At 48.7% G+C, this 21889-nt stretch overlaps 1 protein-coding gene across 7 annotated transcripts in view; it reads left to right on the top strand.

Moving 5' to 3' along the window:
- Positions 1–21889, top strand: part of EPB41L4B (erythrocyte membrane protein band 4.1 like 4B) — a 124912-nt gene that overhangs the window by 43070 nt on the left and 59953 nt on the right. For all 7 annotated transcript variants that reach the window (XM_047699822.1, XM_047699821.1, XM_047699820.1 and 4 more), the window contains 11 exons: positions 3477–3519; positions 4368–4446; positions 6387–6431; positions 8267–8319; positions 13372–13492; positions 14565–14652; positions 14819–14907; positions 15214–15283; positions 15382–15551; positions 17431–17540; positions 19745–19775. In XM_047699822.1, the coding sequence (XP_047555778.1) occupies positions 3477–3519; positions 4368–4446; positions 6387–6431; positions 8267–8319; positions 13372–13492; positions 14565–14652; positions 14819–14907; positions 15214–15283; positions 15382–15551; positions 17431–17540; positions 19745–19775 (899 nt within the window). The remainder of the gene's footprint in view (positions 1–3476; positions 3520–4367; positions 4447–6386; positions 6432–8266; positions 8320–13371; positions 13493–14564; positions 14653–14818; positions 14908–15213; positions 15284–15381; positions 15552–17430; positions 17541–19744; positions 19776–21889) is intronic.

Genomic DNA, 21889 nt, shown 5'->3' with positions numbered 1-21889 from the left:
TCCCTTCTTTCTCTTTTCATCCCTTGGATGTGATTATCTCTCCACATTCCTTCCAGCTCTGATTTAAACGCAAACTAGACACCCTCTGTAAGGAAAGAAACTCTACGGGCCCTGGGCAGCGGCAATGAGCTGCGGCACTCACACGTGATGGCGAGGGCTCGGGGGGGTGTTCAGCAGGTTTTAGACCCTTTCCGCCCCCTGAGCTTCTCCTGGCCGTCACAGTTCAAGGGCTTCTGTGCAGATTTCGGACAGCTCAGTTCTACAGCCAGCCTTCTCCACGTCATGGTTCCAGAACTGATGTACTGTCAGGACAGATGGGCTTTGCCAGATCGTCTCCCATCTTGATTTATGGAAAGGCTTTTGCTAGATTGACTTGGATGAGATGTTCAGATCAGAAACCACCTTTCTAACACCTGTTAGAGGGTTTGAGTTAAATGTCATGCTCTACGAACTTAGAAATCCCCTCGTCTATCCCCGGTGACTGGTTTAATGGTCTCTTAAGAGGTTTGGACCCCATTTGCCTTGTCCTTTGCAGACAGGCAGTGTGGCTCTATTTAGCTGAACATCTGAGACCAGTCCCACTGCTGCTGAATGCAGGCCTCTGAGCCTTGGCTAGGATATGATTTACCAAAGGCCACGTTGGGCCGTAGTGCCCGGGTATTCATCATGAGGTGGTCTTGTGGGATAAAACACAAATAATTGGAGTCTGGTCAGCTCCTATAGCTAAGAAGAAAGTCAGGTCATTTTGAACTGGGTTGGATACAAGATAGGTTTTATCATCTCTTGTTCTAGGATTATGGTTGGATTTCTTATCACTTCTGATGCAGGCAAGCAAACCTGATCTGAATCCTCCCGATAGGGCCAAGGAGCTTTTAAAATGAAACTGTTTCTGATGATTTTCCCAGTTTAGTGGGCCGAAGACTTCTCACGGGCCTCCATCCTGGTACGTCCTGCTTCGGGCAGGGCCCCGTGGCCGGGCAGGAAGGATGGAGGCCAGCCCCCCCCACATGGATCAGGGAGCTCCTTACCCACCATGGCCAGAGGAAGAAGCAGGCTGCTGTCCAGTAGGAGCACTAGCCATGAACTGTCAATTAACACCAACCATAGACATCTGGCCAACAAACCCCGAAATGGCTTGAGATTTCACAAAGCATAGACAACACTTTTCAGAAGAGGTTGTGGATGTGTCAAGATCCCCAAGATTGGTAGGCTATATTCCTGGGTCAGAGGAGGATGTGGGAAGACTTCAAACTAAATATTTAATGGGCACTCGGGGAGCCTTTAAAAAACAGTAATGCTCTGAGACTCTGTTTAATGGATCTTGGGTGGGACTTGGGTAGTCGTGACTGCAGTGCACAACCAGGGTTGAAATGCATAGCCACGGGAACAACACAGGTCCGACTTGGATCGAGATCACAGTTTGACCGCGGAGGGAGGAAAACAGGGGGCTTAATGGGTTCTATTCCAGATAGAAGGGGACTCAAAGGGAAGAAATGGGACAAACCCCTTGAAGCTCTGAGCCTCTGGGTCTAATGAGATCAGAAGGCTGGTTGTGGGGAGAACTTTCTTTGCGTGGTAATAGTACATTCATTTCAAAGTGAGGGGAAGGAGTTTAGTCATCGCCATTGGTGTGACACTTTGGCAGGAAAGTAAATAGACATTTATCAGGTCTGTATCTGTCCTCCTCCCAGAGGCTAAGGTCCGAGGTTTTCTGCTTGGTTCAGGGCAGCAGTGACACGGCATTCTGACGGGGCGAACTGATCTTCAAAACCTGCCTGCTAAGCAGACCACGGAATGAACAACGAGAGTGACAGTCTGGCTCACGCCTTGAAGATTGTATTCTCATTAAAAGTAAAAAATTATGCAGAAAAGTAAAAAAGAAAAAAAGTAAACAGCCCCCACAGCCCCACATCCATGTCTATAAATCCTTCTGGACATATCTTGATAGAAATAATAATTTTATATAAATGGGATCCTGGGTTTTTTTTTTCCTTTTCATCAGGTGTTGAGCTGTGGGTCTCTTGCCACGTGGATATAGAGCCCCACATCCATTTGAAAGACTGAATAGTGTTTCACCACGTGGACGAGCCATTTTTTTGGATCCTCCTCTGTTGATAGACATTTAGGTCATTTCCAGTTCATAGCTATTAACAGGAGAGCAAGCAGCCTGCACTTGCCGCGTCCTGCCGCGCCGATCTTCCCTCATCACGTGGTTGCTGAGCCGGAGGGTGGAGACGGCAGAAGCCCACGTCCTCCCCTCGCACCGCTCACAGCTGATTGTGTTCTAAGTCACCTGTTATCTGCTCTTCTATTTCCTTGTTCCCCTCCTCCCACACAGTCATAATGGGCTCTGTGGTGAGGGGTAGAGTACGCTGCACTCATTCAGTCCCACCCTTCCTCGTGATTAGAATGTGCAGAGCTGAGATTGCTCCTGAGACCGTCTACAGTCCCTAACCTGCCTCTGGTTCCCAGCAGCTGGGGAGAGACCCTCTCTGGCTGGGTCATTCCAGACGTTACCCTCACGGGCACGTTTCAGTGCATGGCCAGTTCCTCTTTGCCTCCTTTAAAAAAAAAAAAAATTATATCAAGCCTGTATTTATTTCTCAAGAATATAATAGGGGCCTGACAGGTGCCATGGTCTGTGCCTGGCAGGCGACAGGAGAAGAAGGATTAAAAGCGCACCATCCCTGCCCTCCAGGGCTTGGGATCGCTTGGAGGGGCTCCCAGAGTAAGGGTCCTAAGTACTGTTTTCCCTGGGAGTTAAGCTGCTGAGGCTCCTCAGGACAGTGTAGTATCAACCACTTAGACATGATAGAGGAATTTGCATACAAGGGAAATGGTTTTATGACTTGCGGGGGTGGCTAGGACGCAAGTGTTCTTTCTGATGAGAATGACGGGAAGTTGAAATGTCCTCATTGACCAGAGCAAAATTATCTCCAGCAAATAAATCTCTGCCTGTCTTCCCAGCTTCCTTGGGGGTCCTTTTCCAGGCAAAAGAATAAAGGGGTCATGAATTTGGGTTTTCTAATTTTAACATTTACACTGACAGAGCTTCAAGACCCATGCGTGGCCAGAGGCTCCCAGCAGTGTGGCCAGTAGTCTTTCCTAGGCTGATGGTGACCCGGGAGAAAATGGAGTATATCTCGAGAAATTTAGAAGGAAAAGCCGGTCGACACTCCACCGACCAGAAAGGGCCTCCACGGATCAATTAGTTAAAAGGTTTAAAGTTCTTTTAGGTGCCTCTTTGAAAAGTTAACGCTCGCATGAAAAAATGTATTGTACCTAAGCATATATTTTTTTTTTTCTTTTAATACCGTCCCACACAGCTTGCCGATCGATCCCTAGGCCAAGAACCCTGATCTGGTCTGATCCCTGGTTTCATGGGTAGAATGACTGAAGTTGATAGAGGAGGGTAAATGTGGGCTCTGTTGTCTAGCTGATGAACTATTCCTAAAGAAACCTTTTCTCTCTTTCAGCACTGGCTGGATCATTCCAAACCCATAAAAAAGCAGATGAAAAGTAAGTAAGCAGAATTTAGCATACTCACTTATTTCTTTGATCAGAGAGTTAAACTCCTTTGCCAATGTTTTGAGGTATTGTGTTTTCCTCAGGACTTGGGAGCGTTTTAAAATAGATTCTGTTTTAAGTGGACAATTTCTCATTTCTTAAGGCTGGCCAAATGTTAGAGTTTAAAATTTGGATAAGGGTTTTTGGTAGATATTAAAAAACAGACTATGCTCTCCTTTGAAATCAGGCACCCTTGCCAATGAGAACTGATTAATATGCTCTTCAGAAGCATGACTTTATGCCTATTACATTCATTTGCTAATGAGTTATAAAAGTGGACTCAGAGGATGGGAACGCTGGCGTTCTGACAGTCCGGTCCAGCTCTCCGATTTAACAGGCGTGGCGAGCCCTTGTCTTCAGGGTTGTGTATGCGCGGGTCATTTTAAAACATGTAGTACTTTCCAGTGTCCTCACTGTATTTTTAGGTTACAGAACCCTTGATGTGTATGTGTCCCTTTCCTTTAGCCCACTTCGTACTTTATAAGAAGCTAGTATCCGTTTGGAATATCTTGGCAATTGGGTGAAAGTAAAATGTCAGCTCTTAGTAATTCATCTAGATGGTTAGGGTTTTATTCCAGAAGGAGTTACTAGCTGCGCCATCCCTGTCAACGTGAAAGCACATTTTAGTTTTCCAGACTGGAGGATTGAAAAGAATTCACTAGCTTTCTGTACCCCCATTGCGTCCTCCCTGGTGTAACGGTGAGTGTACGACTAGATTTAACATGTTTTTCCTTTTGTCCATTCTCTGATCTTCAAAACTGGGGGAAAACATCTTCAACCTTCCATCTCCGTATGTTCAGTTGGACCTTCTTATGCTTTGCACTTTCGAGTTAAATATTACTCTTCGGAACCAAACAACCTTCGTGAAGAGTTTACAAGGTAGGACAACATGCAGGACAAGGTTTCCCTCTTTCCCGTAGCACTTGCCTTGCAAATTACGGGCTCTCTGTGTTGTGGATCTGCCTCCTCTTCTGTCTGATGGCTTTCAGTTCTGAGCAAGAGTTGTTTGTACCCTCCCTGTGCTTGTCTCTGTGTTCTGTTGAAAATCTTCCCTTTGCTTAATTTGAACTTTTTCTTAGCGAATCAGAGTTGAAAGATTTTATATTCGTCACGTTTCTGTTTTGTTGGGCTATGCGTAAACTGGTGAGTCGTTCTAGGGCACTTTATTTTCGTCTAGGTACAAAAAGGCTTCCCTTTTGGTAGCCTTACCAAGGGAAAACCAGGTGTTGGAAGAGCATTTCTTAGTCCCAGATTGCCATCTTATTTTTTTAAGGGGCTGCACAGTGTTCCCTTGATTGCTCCAATATCAAAGTTGCTGGAACCCCTTCATGTTATCTTTCAGCCCCGCTGGATTTCTTTTGAGCTGTGCCCGCCTATGCCTGTCTCTTAGACTTCAGAAACAGTGTTGAAGCAAAAGAGACTTTAAAAACATTTTAAGGTCGGAATTTCCCTCCACTTACCCTTCTGGTAGCGAGACTCTCTACCCAGCCTTCCGCTGCTTTAGATGTCCCTCTTTGTCATTTTTTGTGATTGACGTAGTGGTGACATGTCAGCTCATGGTGGTGGCCATTAGCCTGGAGATAACCCCCAAGGAATACTTTTAAAGACTGCTTGTCCTCATTCTCCAGCCTAGAGAGGCCTACTGGCCTTCTGTAGCTAGGTTTTCCTATAGAAATTGGAATCTGGCCATGTCAGCCCTGTGTTCTCTTTGATGTAAGTACTCAGCTCAGTAGTGGCAAAGCAGCTGTTGGAAGCAGGAACATTCTGGAATGTACTAGAACCTTCAGCTCCCCCATCCTTTGATTTCTGGGTCACCCACATGCTCCTAGATCCATCCCAACAGAGAGTGACTGTCTGCATTGTTTTCCAAGTTCAAACAAATTATTCTCGAGTTCCTCTTCAGAGTCCTTTACGAAACATGCTGCTTCTAGCCATCATCAAAGCCCGTGATTCTTAACCAGGGTTGTGTGAATCAGAAACACCTAGGACGCTTTTGAACAAATCAGATTCCTGGGGACCACTCTTGCATGTAAGACTGATTCCATAGGTATGGGGCGGAGCGTGGGTAGCTTTGGCTTTTACAAAGCACTATAAGCGGTTCTGATGCCCACATCCTCCTGGTTTAAAAAAAAAACCACTTAGTTAAGCCAAGACACTTAATTATTTTATTTTTTTTTTTACTTAGGCGAACTCCACTTGTGTTATTTGCTCCTTTCCTCTCCCCATTTCTCGTTACCCCATAACCCCCTGCAGCCCGGATCCGGGATTTTTGGGGTGTGTGTCTTGTGTGTGTGTGTGTGTATCTGTACACGAAATTATTTTTTGAAAGACAGAGTCTGCAGTTAACCTGCATCAGGAAAAAAGCCTCAAGCAGTTGCTAACTACTGGCAGCTGTAAACTTTCTGATACAAGGAGCTACACCCTTCCCAGAATGTGCTGGTGGGACTGGCTGAGGGCCACGTCCGGGAACTCCGCCCTGTCTGATTGGACACGCTGCATGCCTGTGTGTGAGCTCTCCTCTTCTCGAGCACTGCCGGTGCTGCCCAGGCCGTCACTGGACTGTGCCGTGTTCCATGTTCCATCCTCTGAGTATCTTGCAAATCCTATACGTGCGCTCACCTGCCTAGCTAGGTTCTGGGAGGCCTTACCTGGAGACTCAAGAGGAGATGCTTCCACCAAAAGTTCTCATTTGATTTGGACTCCTTTTTACAATGCGGAATTGTGGGCTGTGTCGGGGGTGGGATTTGTGATGGGCAGTTGGGGATTGGAAGCGGCTGGGAAAGAGGGACCCTCTGTTGACTTTTGTGTATGTTTATCAGGTACCTGTTTGTTTTACAACTCAGGCATGACATTCTTTCAGGAAAGTAAGTATGTTTTTGTTCTCACTCTTAATGCAGGATAGATCATAGTACCTTTCTAAATCACTGTTGATGTTGTTGTTGTTTTAACTCTTCTACCCTTGTTCCCTTTTCAAAATTCAAAAAAAGTACACCAGGCATTGTAAAGTGAGTCTAATACTTGTATCGCTGTCATTGTCATCTTGTTTTAAATGATTACTCTATGGCTTGAAGCATTTCCAAGAGCATTTAATATCTTAAGTGATGTGCATTTGGGAATAATTCTCTCCCTGATCACATCACTGCCCCATTCATAATGGCTTTTGTCGTATTTGCAAGCAAGATACGTTATTAGTATGTATACACTTACAAGCATTTGGGCAGTCAGAAGTCTCATTCATCACCATCTGCGTTTAAGCAACGAAACAGGTTATGTTCTGATTCTGATAGGAGGTTTCGACATCTCGCCTCATTTCCTTTTCCCCTCTTAAAAATGGTTTTTCAATACCAGGCCTCTGGCAACAATGATTGGTGAGCACAAGGGGGTTTGGTACCCATGTGGTTGGTCTCAACTGCAGTATTCATTTTAAGGATGGGAAATTCCAATGTCCTAGCCCTTACAGCTGTGTCACTTATCTGCATACATACTGACCATATTCTATTCCATGGAAAATGAAGGCCATACTGAATCTCAAAAAGCGATCCCTGATGCTGCAAAGAGCCTGTCTTGATTTTGAATACACTCAGAAGGAAATTGGAAAAGTGATGTCCGAATTTGCAGGCTCTGCATCGAACATACGCTATAGAAACCTTGATGGCGATATATACCATGGAACAAGTAGATTGTACAGTGTATACATTTGCCTTTTTCAGTCATGCACTACAAATCTTTGGTGTGTGTATTACGAGTGTGTGTGTGTATTTCTATCTCTCTCCCTCTCTGCATACTGTGCTCCTCCTAAGAAAGGCCTCTTATCTTTAGTAATTGTCTTCCACTTGAAAAATATTAATGGCAACATCTCGCATTTTTATGGTACTTTGCAGTTTCCGTGTACTTTGGCCTGATTTACCTGATTTACACAGGGGTGCCCTGGTCGCCAGCACTGCCTCCTTCCAGCTGGATGGCCTTGAGCAAGACACATAAGCACTCAGTTCCTCATCTCTAAAGTGGGGGGTGGGGGAGCCCTGGGAGCACCCGTCTTCGGGGCTTATAAACTCTGTGCATTGACCGCATTTGGCCATACATGTGAAAGGCTTTGAAAACTATGAAGTGCTATACCAATGGATGTCATTATTATTTTTCTGACTCAGTTTGTAATTTGAAGTGTGAATGAGATCAGTGATTGGAGGTGTAGTAATTCCCCTCCGTGGGTCTGCCTCCCTTCTACTTACGAGAACGCTTGAGTGTGCCCAGCTGTCCTGGCAGTGTTAGATAGTGTGTCTGTCTGCCTATTTTTAACGTTATGACCTGGTTTCAAGAAAGACGTAAGGCAGCTTGAAAAGGCGCATGTACTAGACCAAGTAAGTTTCAGAATCACAAGGCAAGGGAAGGCTGTTCATTCCATTTCCCAAACGTCCCCCATACTTGCCAAATTCAGTAAAATTGCCCACAGGGTGGATAGAGACTATACCAGGGTTGGGTGCTTTTGCTAGACGGTGAGACCGACTTTGGAAATAGGTAGTGGAAGTCAGCTTGTTTGCATTGTTTAATGTGGGCAGCAGAAATAGAAACCGCTGGGAAAAATCATTATCTAAATATCACTACCTTTTGAAAAATGACTTTAATGATATTTTATATGGTTTACGAGTATTAAGGTTCATATACAGAATTAATTTCCTCTCTCTCTCTTTTTTCCCCCAAGATTGAAATGCCCCTATGAAACGGCTGTGGAATTAGCTGCTCTCTGTCTACAAGGTACATTCTTCTTTGGTGGTAATTAGCATTTTAATGTTACACTCTTGTTTCAGCGATTGATGATCCCGTGTACCAGGCTCAGTTCTCCGCTTTGGGGTATAATTGGATACAGTACAGCCTCCATCTCCAAGTAGCTTGCGGTCCCGTGAGGACATGGCAGAACCACAAAGAGGTAGCATAGTTGCTGCAGGGGGCTTAGAAGGCAAAGGCCCTTCGTGGGGATGAGTGGGTGAGGGTGCACAAAGGAATCAAGACACAAAGTAGGAAAGTGCAGAGAGGCATCAGCGGTCGCGTGGTGTCAGAGGGTGGAAGTTTAAGAACCCGGAGAAGTGGACAGACTTGAACCCTGTTTAGACGGCATGACTTTCATGCTGTCAGCAGCAGGCCCCTGAAGGCTCTTAAGAGGGAGGCAGGCCCGGTCAGGTGTGCGTTTAGAAAGAGCACACCGTCTGTGATGGGGAGGAGGGACTGGAGCAAGACCAGGGCTGAGGCTGCAGTTAGAAGGTGTTGCTGTAATAAAAGGAAACTGACCAGGGCAGGGGGCACACGCACGCATACGCACACACACCCCCAAAAAAACATTATTGGTGCAGGAGAAGGACGTGGTCATGAGATCTGTGGCAGGTGATGGGAACAGTGAATGGTTAGAACAGTTGGCTCCTGTGAAGGGCCTCTTGGCTGAGAGGTGCCAGGGGGATCCCCAGTAGCTTCTTGAGTGTTCACATCTGGCTGCATCAGAGAGGTCAGGCCAGAAGCATTGGCAAGGAGTCATCTGCTTAGAGGTGGGCATTAGATGGTAGGTTTTCCTGCATGGTTGTCAACGTTGGCTGTTCCATATTAGGCACTGGTGGATTTTAGTTTAATATGCACAAGAAACCCTTGCTAAGGTCTCCCAACATTAAGAGGATACGAACGTGTAACTGCACATAAGGAATTTTATCAGTATATCAGATGTCGTGGATTCATTTACCAGTGCGTTTATCGGCTTCTATGGGATAATGAATTATGATGTATTTATGCGTATTACTAATTAATTTTGAATACCATCATAAGATTTGGCTTCCAGCTTTTGTATTTGCCAATTTTTAGAATTGATCTATGTCTTCAAATTATAAAATCAGTACACATCTATTATAGAATATCAGGACAGCAGCACAATAGAAAAGTGGAAGGAAGGAAGGAACCTGTCACCCTGCCATCCACAGATAATCAAGAGTGTCTGTGAGCCGGGTGCAGTTTTTACAATGTAATTCTGATAAGTCATATATAAATTTTTGTATGATTTTCTACTTGGTATTTTTAGTGTACATTTTTTGCCGTAAAGATGGTGTTTAATGACTGCAGGATACTCCCCTTACCTGATAATACTATTCCTTAGTCACTTTAATTCTTGTTTTCTAATGGGGGCTCGCGTATAGCAGGTGCTCAGTAAATATAGAAGGAATCGGATGAAGTGGGAGAGGCCCTTCAAAGACTGTGGTTGAAGGGGGAGCTTGCCCCTGAGGTCTGAAAGCACGGATGGTAGAGATGACAATATTGTCCTCTGTGAATGTCTGTGCCAGATAAAATGCTACGTGCTTCATGTCCACGTTTCCTGATACAACAGTCCTTATGGTGAGTGCTTGAGGGACATGGCAGTCTGCTCTCCATTTTGGCCAGGTATAATATCACCAGCTGGCCAAGTAGTATCCGCCCTAGAGTTTCTGAGTCTTCAGGAGTTTCTGCCATCAGAGTTGGTGGCTCAGCAGTAGATGTCAGAGTGTGGTTAACAGGACGAAGTCACATCCCTGTCCGACCCGGGGCCATCGTTTCATGGGTCCGGAACCATGAGCGTGCCAGGCACATACATTCTCATCTTCCCCTCCCCTCCACTTTCCCTCACTTCCTGCCATGGGATGAAGTCATCATCACACTCCCAAAGTCCAGCTCTGGTAGGACCACTTGCCGCGCTCCAGAGCTAGGACAGATGTGAATGAGGTCTCTGTCTGTGAGCCTTTCTCGGGGAGATGACCCATTTGAGTTGGAACCACAACCGAGTGTCATTTAAGATACAGTCATTGTGTCCCGTACGAATGAAGAAGGCTGACACACAAGTCGGGGAGGTCTTGTTACGTTGTCCCTCTGAGGCCTCTTTTCCCCACATCTCGTTGGGAGGTGCCACAGCCTGCTTTCCAGTTCGACCCTGTGGAGCCAGTCTGCCTCAGGTCATCAAGGTTACTGGAGCTTGTCTGGCTTTGCATAAAATGGAGGGTGTGTTTTCCTCCCTTGCTTGAGCCTTGCAGACATGTCTTGCTGTGGTTGTCCTTGAATGGATGGTGCTCTGGAGGGGCAGACGCAGTGGCCCTGAGTGAAGGCTGCGCTCTTTTGGGGACTAAGTTGATGGTAGATTTGAAAGTTACTGGGACATCTGAATGGCTCAGTCAGTTAAGCGTCTGCCTTCGGCTCAGGTCATGATCTCAGGGTCCTGGGATTGAGTCCCGCATCGGGCTCCTTGCTCAGCGGGGAGCCTGCTTCTCTCTCTCTTTCTCTCTCTCTCTCTCTCTCTCTCGGCCACTCTCCCTGCTTGTGTTTTCCCTTTCTCTCTCTCTGACAATAAATAAATAAAAGCTTAAAAAAGAAAGTTAATTCAGGCAGAAAGAAAGGGTGGGGGGATTGGGCCATCATTGGCTGTGTGTCCCATGATCTTTTGTCCTTGCAGCAGTTCCCATTTTTACAGGCGGGGCATCAGAAATGGCGAGCAGTTAAGTGGCTTGCCCGGGTGGCACAGAGATAGTGGACGGTAGAGGACGGATTCGGTCCCTCCTGTGTCTGAGCTGTTTCTACCCTACACCACCCCCACTCACCCCCACCCCACCACCCTTCTCCGCCGCACTCCCCACAGCCAGGACCCTGGCTGCAGAGCTCACAGACAGTGAGTGTCATTTGGCCGGCAGATTCTCGGAAGGCGAGCGTGCTGTCTCAGCGTACATGTACTAGGTGTCGCTCATGCTGGTTCTCGTCCAGCAACAGTGAGGAGGGACCCGGGCCCCCTTGCCCGGTCTCAGGAAAACCTTACCATTGTCTGGCTTCTTCCTGCTGTGCTTGATGATGTAAATGGTATTGCTGAGACGTCACTCAACCCAGGGTTCTGTTGCCCCCCTTCGGCCCATGGGTGCAGGGGAAGCATGGTTCATAGGAAGGGGAGCTCTGCCCACACTTCCCCTCTAGCCTCACCAGCCCTCTAATTTCAGGGTGAGCGCTTGGTCAGAGGTCAGTGGTAGCCTTGGGAGCCCAGCCCTCCCCTTCGCTGGGTGTGTTATTTCCAGAGCAAAATCCTCATTTGTGACTTTGCTCGAGGTACCAAGTAGCTGCACACCCTGCCCCAGACCACCCTGGTGATTTTGGGGGGCTGTCCACTCAGAGTTGCAAATGAAGGGCCTCGGTCAGGTGAGGAGACGTTCACCAGGTCCCCTCTCCGTGTCAGGCAGCATCTCATCCAGCCCTCCCATGTCCCCTCTGAGCGTGGTAGTCCTGTGTCTGTGTGGACAGAAAAGGCTCAGCCCTTCTGCAAGCCCATTGGGTCCCTCCGGAAAAGTGGGCTTTCGGATTGGAAAGGCTGCTGGGGACTTAGTGAGGGCTGTGACTGGAGGGGTTCAGACAGTATGACCGTGTGCTGACTCATCAGTTGGTGGGATCTGTTCTGTTGAGCCGGGCTTCTTAAGCAGCCCTGGTCAGCTGCATCGGCATAACCTGGGAACTTGCTAGAAATACACATTCTCAGGCCTCATCCAGCCCTGTGGTATCAGAATCTTGGCAGTTGGGGTTCAACAGTGTGTGTTTTAGGGGTACCTGGGTGGCTCAGTGGGTTAAAGCCTCTACCTTTGGCTCAGGTCATGATCCCAGGGTCCTGGGATCGAGCCCCACATTGGGCTCTCTGCTCAGCAGGGAGCCTGCTTCCCCTCCTTCTCTCTCTGCCTGCCTCTCTGCCTTCTTGGGATCTCTGTCTGTCAAATAAATAAATAAAAATCTTTAAAAAAACAATGTGTGTTTTAGCGAGCCCCCTGGGTGTTCCTGACGCAACGCAAGTTCAAAGGCCAGCGGTGCAGATCCGTGCTTTCCAAAGTAACCTGAGAGCCCATCACCCAGCTTCTGGTGAAAAGGCAGCTCTGACATCAGTAGTTTTGCACTGGAGCCTGAGACTGGGCATTAGAAGCAAACTCCCAGGTGATGCGGACACGGTGCATAGTAGCGGGATGTTAGAGAAACCGCTGGAAGATTCCTTTCCGTCGTGGGGTCCGGGCTGGGGAGAGTGGATTTTCTCATTCCTGTCTTGGAGGTCTGGGGGCCCCTGTGTCCTCAGGCCCTCCATTCTGTGGGGTACTTGGCCAGAGCAACTAGTGTGCAGGGCGCCCCGGGCTCTCTGCTGGGATAGCTCACGTGGCTGTTCCTCGTCTGTGCTGCCGTCTCCCTCCTGGTTCTGGCTGACTTGCCGCAGTTGCTCCTGCAGCCTTGTCACCCCCTCCCTCTCTCCTCCCCTCCGCCCTCCTCCCCTCTCCCTCCCGGCTTATTTTCCCCCAGATTCTACATGTACTGAATGCTTGATTGGTCCTCTCCAGCACTGCAGGCTCGGGAGTGCTGCTCGGACCCACCCTTTGCGAGAGCCTGCCGAAATGGATGTTTCCGAGCAGGTCCTCGTTCCCTGCAGTTGCCTTTTATTGCAGATCTGGGCTCTACCACCTCAGGGGGGAAACATAATCTGGGCCTCCTTGGGTAGGAGAAGCAGGCGAGAGAGAGAGAGAGAGAGAGAGAGAGAGAGAGAGAGAGAGTAATAACTGAGATAGTGGTGTTTTGACCAGTAGGGAGGGCACGAGGATGATTCTCAGGGATTCTGGATGTACGTGTGGGCACCAGGTGGGAGTTCAGCCCTCCTGAAAGGAGGGGGATCCTCCACGTGGGGGTACCTATGCTTTATTACAATTGTGCAAACTGCCTCTGGACCTGGTTGCAGCAATCACTGAAAGCATTCACCATCTCCTGTTTTGTTTTGTTTTTTCCCTTTTATGAACCTCGCAGCGGAGCTGGGGGAGTGTGAGCTTCCAGAACACACGCCAGAGCTTGTGTCTGAGTTTCGGTTCATTCCAAATCAGACAGAAGCGATGGAATTTGATATCTTCCAGAGATGGAAAGAGTGCAGGTACCATCTCGCATTCTCATGCGTTTCTTTCGTGATCTGTAAGCATGTGTCGGACTCAGATGTGGCAGCACAGTTGCTCTGGTTGAAGACTATAAAACTGTAGCTCCAGCTTTTCACTTCTCACCTGTGGCTCTCAGTCCCATGTTTCCAAAGCCCCCTCCCCCACCACGACACCTGTCTTTCCTGAGATACTGAGATACACAGGCAGGATAGAACCACACTCCCGCTGCTCTCTGAATTACAGAGCCTGGTCCCGATTGGCTTGTTCCAGCGGGGGACACCGATGCTCACCTGGCCTCCTAGAGGGAGCATGGAGGCTCTGCCTCGGTGTCTTCCTCCACACCTGGGTCTCTGTCCGTGGCCTGAATCTTCTAGAATAAACCCTTTAGACACTCTACAGGGACGACTGTATTTGAAGCCACGTGTTGTACAGCGTTGTACTTCAGGACATGCGATGCCACAGCTAGATCCAGCCTTGTCATTTACGTCTTGCCTCTTCCCTCCTTCTCCCCGGGGTCTCCCTAGCGGACAGTTTCATGCCTTTCTGCCTTCCCAGCTCACCTTCCCAGACTCTGCCTCCTCTGAGTCAGTCGTGGACTCAGAAACGGAGCTTAGTTTCCTCCTGTCCTTCCGTCCTTCGAAGGGGCCTCATGACCTTTTTTTTTGAAACTGGAAGGTGACGCTAGCCCACTCTCGTACCAGGTCGGAACAGCAGAGGAAGGTGTGGCTGTGGCATCGCAGTGTCACGCCCTGCACGCCCCCCCCCCCCCCCCCGCCCCGCTGTCCTCTCCACAGCCAGTGGTGCAGCTCTCTGGCCTTTTTACCTGGCGTGGACACAGCCGTGTCCATGCACAAAAATTGTTGCCTTCCGTGCTCATGTTATAAGCGCTGCTGTCTGTCCTCTTTCTAGTCAGAGAGCAGTCTGTCCATGGAGGCCTTTTCCTGTTCACCCGGATTGGTGTCCCTTGTTCTTCTAGTCACTGCCAAGCATCCCAGTGTGGCTGTGCCCCTCAGAGTCCCGTCTGGGGGTTACGAGCCGCAGTTTACATGTGTTTCCCTTGGTTTTTCTAAGGGGAAAGAGCCCTGCCCAGGCGGAGCTGTCCTATCTGAATAAAGCGAAGTGGCTGGAAATGTATGGGGTAGACATGCACGTTGTCAGGGTAAGAACTGTGTGGGTTAAGTCTTGGGGTCTCTCGGGGTGCGCTGCGACTGGGCCACATGTGAACAGTGTGCCGGCACAGTAATGTGGTGAGGAAACTGTTGTGCATTCTGCTCTGTGACGACCTGTTGGAACCCTGTACCGATTGTCACTTCGTTTATTTGTAGGGGAGAGATGGCTGTGAATATTCTCTTGGACTGACCCCGACAGGCATATTAATCTTTGAAGGAGCTAACAAAATAGGCTTATTCTTTTGGTAATTTAGTTTTGTCTAATATTAAAAATGTCTTTTCCTATTTTGTGGTGGAATTCTCTGTTGATGGATGATCATTGAGGGATATTGGCAACACCCAGACGTGCTTTAAAAACACACCGTACTCTCGTACTCTCGCCTACGCAGGTGTTTGGCAGTGGCCGTGAGAGTTCTGGGTAAATAAATCACTTGAATGAATGAATGATTTCTTGAGCAAATCAAAGCTTAAAAAACGTAGAAAGGAAACTGCTGTTTGTGTAGATCGCCTTCCTGCCGATTGTGCTTTTAAAATGTTTTCTCTCTGACCAGGCCTAAAATTACCAAAATGGATTTTAAAAAGAGCAAATTGACGCTGGTGGTGGTGGAGGACGATGACCAGGTAAGGCTTGTCCGTGGTCTTCCGCCCTCCCTGCAGATCCTGCGCGATCGAGGTCACGGGCGCGCACCGATCGCGGCACCGTGTGCTTCGCCTCGCAGGGCCGGGAGCAGGAGCACACGTTCGTGTTCCGGCTGGACAGCGCCCGGACCTGCAAGCACCTCTGGAAATGCGCCGTGGAGCATCATGCCTTCTTCCGCCTGCGCACGCCGGGGAATAGCAAATCCAACAGATCAGACTTCATCCGGCTGGGGTCTCGCTTCAGATTCAGGTGGGCACCGGTTTCCGCCACGTGGACACACGCTTCCGAAGGAGGGGCCCGGGGCGTGTCTCCTGAATGGAGCAAAGTGCGGATGTGTGCGCGGAGGCTTGAGTCGGACATCCCTGTTTCTTTCTTGAGATCTGACCTTCTGTCCCTGAACTCTTTTAAAGATTTTATATATTTATTTGAAAGAGAGAAAATGAGACAGAGAGCATGGGGGTGAGGGGGCAGAGGGCGAAGCAGACTCCCGGCTGAGCAGGCAGCCCGGTGTAGGACTTGATCCATCCCAGGACCCCAGGATCATGACCGGAGCCACAGACAGTTGCTTCACCCACTGAGCCACCCAGACGCCCCCTGAAGTTCTTTCAGCGTCCGCGTCGTCCCGGATAAAATGGGGCAAATACCAAAATTGTTAATCGCTGACATGTAGCTGGAAATGTGCAGTAGACACTAGCCACATGTGGCCATTAAGAGTAGTATTAAATGAATTTTTTTAAAAAGTTATTTGGGATTGAGAGCACGTGTGTGCGCTATCTGGGGAGGCACAGAGAGAGGAATCCCCCAAGAGCAGCTCGACCTCATGACCAACGAGATCATGGCCTGAGCCGAAATCAAGAGTTGGATGCTCAACCGACCAAGCCACTCCGGTGCCCCAAGACTAATATTAAATAAATATTTGAATTAAATTATTATTTAAATTAAATAAAGAAATTTGGTGATGATTAGAATGAGAGCAGATGTCCACATGTGTGCAAGTGACCCAGGATGGGCTCAGTAAATATCTGAATCTGAAAAGACCCCAAAAACATGAAGAATTTCATTTTCCACATATTTTTACTTATGAATGTAGGACCGTGTCTTTCAAATAACATAAAAATTCCTTGGGGGCTTATTAAAAATGAGGATTTATGAACTCACCTGAGACCCTTGTAATCAGAATTGATGGGGTGCGCACACATACTCGTTCATGAGTAAGGCCTGGGAATGTGCATTTTAAATGACCTCCCCAAGGTTGGTTTCCAAGGCTCGTTTACAGATCTGAGAACCACTGTTAATACACTCTAAAACTTCACCTGGTTTCATAACCTCTACCCACACAAGGCATGTCCTTGAACTCTTGAATATGCCAAAAAATGTGCTCATCTCAGATTTATGTACTGTGCAAGGAAGTGGCTGTTGGGATGGCTGCCAAGGTGGGTTTTTCCATCCTGGGAGGAAATTCCCCCAGGATTTGGCCAGCAGGCTCCTTCTGCTCCTTGAAGAGAACTGAAGAAGGAAGGGAAGGTCGGAGACAAGGATGCCCCTGGGAGGCTCTTAGAGCAGGAGACAAGTGACCCCCTTCTGTGTGAGAAGTCCTCAGCTGAGCGTGACTGGGATACAGCCGCTCACACAAAAACAGCGCACGTCTTGGAAATGGCAGCGAGGCCACACGGTGGTTGAAACCCAGAAAGCCTTGGTGAAAGAAGTCCTGTTTCCCTTGGCAGAGTAAGGAGGGCCAAGGTTGACTTAAGTGGTCATTGATTACGGCGTTTTAGAAGAGGTAAATGTCTACATAATGTGTTATGAAAGGTCATTTTATTTGTGGATCATTGTTCTCTCTCAGTCAGATGTTCTGAGTACTTGGACCTGCTCGGTCTATGGAGTCAAGTGGCTGGTACCTAAATTGTAGGCTTTTGTCTTTTGGTGGAAATATCTGCCCCTATAATACAGCCTGCATTTGGCAGAGGTTTTATTTCCAAATGCAAGGCTAAATTTAGTATGTGTCTTCACCAAAGGAGTTCACGATAAGTTGAAATTTACATTGGAGCTCTTGAAAATAGAAGCATACTTCCAAATACGCATAATGTACCGATATTCTGATATATGCAATGAAATATTTACCTTCCAGCGGGCGGACAGAGTATCAAGCCACACATGGCGCCAGGCTACGAAGAACCAGCACCTTCGAGCGGAAGCCTAGTAAACGCTATCCATCGCGGAGACATTCAACGTTCAAAGGTGGGGTGTTGTTCATTCTGCCTGGAATTTTACCTTATAGTTTAGGGGGTTAAGCCCCAAGGAGCTTGGTAAAGCCGTTCTTAAAGGAACCATCTGCCGTTCTGCTCTGTCATTCTGAAGCTTTTGACAAAATCCCAATGGGAAGGATTCTCTGGAGGGGCATCAGGCCACTTTTCCTGTCCACTGTCTTTAGTTTTTCCCATTAGATGTGTTCTTTTTCTTGTCCCTCTTTTTCTTACTTCTTTTCTTGTACCTCTTTGCTTCTGCTGGACCCGGGACCTTAGGTATATCATAGGTTACCACGTTTCTTGCCCGTGAAAGATGATCCTATGTCTTGGAGGGAAAACAGTCCCTTCTCTCCTCCATCTTACAATTTCAAATGGGGACGTTAGTCTCATGCTAACCAGAATTCTGTCCACATATAAGGGCAGATCCAGAACTTTAAATCCCGGACTCAGGTCTCACGGTGCATCCGAACACACCCTGCCCTTGAATTTAGCCTGCCCCTCCCCCTCTCGACAAACTCCCTGAGCCTTGTCTGTCCATTACTACTGTGGCCTCACGCCTGTCTGAGGCCGGACGCCCAATACAGGACCAGTCAGTGAATGAGCAAGCAGCTCGTTTAAATCGGGCTTCCACATCCCACCTCCTAGCTCTCCTTCTGTGCTTAATTATTCCTCCCTTCAGGACACTTAGTTTAGCATTGAACTGTGGGCTCTTCCATGGCATGGCCTCTGTACTCCAACCCCCCAGGCCCTCTCCTACATATATATATATTACTTACTCCTAGTGGCCATTCCGTAGGTTTTTCTCATATAATTCAGGACTTAGCGAGCCTTTGTGGGACCCACATCTATACTTGCCCCTGTTCTAGAATCTAACCTTGTGTTCCCCACTGTTTCCTGCCTTTTTGAACCAATGGTGTAATACCATGGTAGCCAGAAGCTCTCTAAAGTCATTCTTGGCTGCTTTAATAAAGACAGAATGTCCGTAGCCCAGGAAATGTGACCTCACCTTCAAGAAAGACCAGAGGGTGAGAGCATGGGGGGGGTGTCCCCAGAGAAGGGTGACAATGGTTGAAGGTGACTGACTGCAGGAATTGGGAGTGACAAGTGATGCGTTGAAGAGAGGAGGAGGGGTGTGTTGCCTCCCTGTCAAGGCTTATGCCTGCTTCAGTCCATTGGGTCAACGTTGTCCAAAAATACTCCAAAAAGAGGATGAACTTCCTTATGGTGTTATCCAGAGATAGAGCCATCTCAAGACCATGCTGAGCTCCCAGGCCCTGGAGGCATGTGCAGACACAAAGGGAAAGACCCCTGGCATAGCCACTGCAGAGGGAGGAAGTTGCCTTTGACTTGACCTTTGACCCCATGGGTGGCTTTGGGGCTCTTCCAGACCACAGCTTCTATGATTCTCCTCTACTTTCCTTCCTAGTCTCTACCCTCTTTTCCCTCTTGTTTTACTGGTGTTTTCTCCAGCTGGAGTTCTGGCATCTCTGTGAAGCTTTCCATGATTTTCCACGCAGTATCCTTTCAAAAGCAAGTGGAGGGGCGCCTGGGTGGCTCAGTGGGTTGAGCCGCTGCCTTCAGCTCAGGTCATGATCCCAGGTCCTGGGTTCGAGCCCCGCATCGGGCTTTCTGCTCGGCGGGGAGCCTGCTTCCTCCTCTCTCTCTGCCTGCCTCTCTGCCTACTTGTGATTTCTCTCTGTCAAATAAATAAATAAAATCTTTAAAAAAAAAAAAAAAAAAAGCAAGTGGAGTCCAGATAAAGGCGCTGACTCTGTCCATGGTCCCTTCCACAGATGCGCATGCCTGCTCCAGCCAGTCTGTCCTGAGCTTCCCAAGTGCAGTCAGGCTCGTAGTCCAGCCTTCCTCATCCCCTTTTGCTGTCTTTGATTCTGTGCACCTCTGTCTCTGTGTCAAGACTGTGAGCTCCTTGACAGTGAGAATCGTCTCTGATCTCTGCATCTGAGAGCACCGGGCCCCGGGAACGTGCTCAGCATTCGCTGGGTGAATTGGAGGGCTTGGCCCAGGGGAAGGGAGACTTTTCCTCCAGAAAGGAGAAGTAGCTAAGGTGAAGATTTTGCCTCCTGGGATCAGGACCCCTCTGAAATCACAGAACTGTCCACCCTGGTCATTGTCCTTGAGTGGTAAACAGTGATACAGCTCTCTGAGATGACACACCTTTTTGTTTTTCCTTTAAAGCAACCAACCCGGTGATAGCAGCTCAGTTCTGGTAAGTTCCCCCAGACTCTGGGGTCCAGCTCTTCTCATTGTTGTCTTTATTTGCAATGTTGACTTTTTCCTTAGTACAGTTAAACCACAGAGTGAGTCACCTGATGATCTTTCCCCCATTTTTCTCTGCCTGGCTATACCATCCTCCTGGTTTTCAATAAGTACACAATAGAATGTTCCAAGACAGTTTGTTTTTGTTTTTGTTTTTTTAAACACAGCTGCTTTGTTTGCATAGCTCTGGGCTTTGCTTATGACAACGGTGGGCGATAGAGGTGAGAGGAAGGTGTGCAGCGCACTGTGCGGAGGGCACTGCAGGCAGGGACGGGGAAGAAAGGCCGCACCCTTAAACAGAAGCTTCACAAGAGCACATGTGGGATCCGCTCAGTGACGCGCAAGCTTTACAGACGTACAACACAGAAGCCCTTTACTAAATGCCTTTATCAAATGTCATGGAGACAGAAGAACACAAGGCTGAAACCCCAGCCCAGGTGTGAGCCGCTTTTCCTGTAAAGGGCCAGAGAGTAAACACTGAACCTTGGAGGCCATGCTGTCTCTTTCACGATGGCTCAACTCTGTCGCTGGCACGCACAAGCCGCCGTAGACGGTGTGTAAATGAAAGAGCACAGCTGTGTTCCAATAAAACTTTCCTCATAAATGCAGGTGGGCCAGGCTTGGCCCTTGGGGTGGGATTTGCAGGCCCCTTCCCCAGCACAGGAGCTCTTGATCCTTGCTGTACGTGGGATCTCCTGGTGAGCCTTGGAAGCTCCCTCTCTGCGGGGCCACGCCCCAGGCTAATGGCATTCGTCATAGAGAGGGCGACCGAGGCATCTGGTTTTTTAAAGCTCCTAGGTGTTTCTGGTGTGTGGCCCAGGTGAGAAGTCCCATCCCACCTTGCATGGACCTCTTGTTCGATCTCAGAAACAGCTGTTTGCACATGTGGGCTCTGACTGAGAGTCACAGGCTGTAATTGTTTGGGTCCTGGTGTCCAAGCTCCAGCCACTGGGAGCCCAGTTTCGTTAGCTCCTGGGTGTTGCCAGGCACAGGGCTCAGGCTGCTGGGGAGATCTTGGAGATGAACCCAGCTTGACTGTGGCAGGTGTTCCGGAGAGGGGGCTGGTCTTGGCATGGCCTGGTGGGGTAGGGAAGTGGGAACCCAGGCCCTGGTGGGTGATGAGGATGCAGGTGGTCTCCCGCCTCGCCCCCCAGCCTTGCTTTCATCCAGCTCTGGGACCTTAGGCCTTCCTCCTGGGTCACCCTTTTTTTCCCCCCCACGGAAAACAAGGAGGTTGAGCTAGATCAGTGTCGGTCTACACTTTCTTAGCCTCCACTGTCCGCCCCCTGAAAGGATGCTGACCTGGGAGCCCAGTGTCAAGTGCAGACAAAAGTAGAGCTGCTCTGGGTGAAGCCAGGCAGGGAGGAGGAGGCCGGTGCCTGCCTGTTCATCTGCCCCCCTCCCCACCAAGCAGCCCCAAGACATCTGGCAGGGCCCCACGGTGCTAGAGAACATGACCAGCCCTGTATCATACAGCCGGGAACTCGGCCTTCTGTCTCTGATTTGAAGCTCTGCCCGCAGTTGGGGGACAAGCGGCTGACTCTTGTGTCTGCGTTCACGTCTCATCACCTAGAGAAGAGGCTCCAGGGTCCTGTTGAACCGCTGGGCATCACACCCTGCCCCCCAGAGGGAAGGAGGAGGTTGCGGGGTCCCTTCATGGCTTCCTTGCAGGCCCACAAGCCTGCCCATCACTAGAATCCCCGTGGCAGGCAGCCTGCCCAGAGTCGCTACACCTTTCTGCACCTGTTGCTTTGAATTCTCAAGGGCTTCCAAGTTAGGACATGTCTTTCCTTTGCTTCCTAAGGAAGTGATTGTTTTGTTTTTCCCTAATAAAATTATATTTTTCCTTTTAGCATCTAGTGGAAATTATATATATTGGGAACCAAAACAAACTAAAAAAAAATGTCCATTGGAAAAAAAACACACACAGTAAATATACCCTTTAGGAACAAATGAGCTAATGACCACTGTTTGCAGCTGTTCAGTTGCTCCTCAGAGCCTGTGGGATCCTGTGAGTAGGATTGCTGTGGGAGCCAGGGATGAAATTGGGCTCCGGGCTGCAGA

The sequence above is a fragment of the Lutra lutra genome, chromosome 13, assembly GCF_902655055.1.
Source record: "Lutra lutra chromosome 13, mLutLut1.2, whole genome shotgun sequence".
Lineage (NCBI taxonomy): Eukaryota > Metazoa > Chordata > Mammalia > Carnivora > Mustelidae > Lutra > Lutra lutra.
The sequence above is the reverse complement of the archived record's forward strand: the minus strand, read 5'-3'. Positions and strand labels throughout refer to the sequence as shown.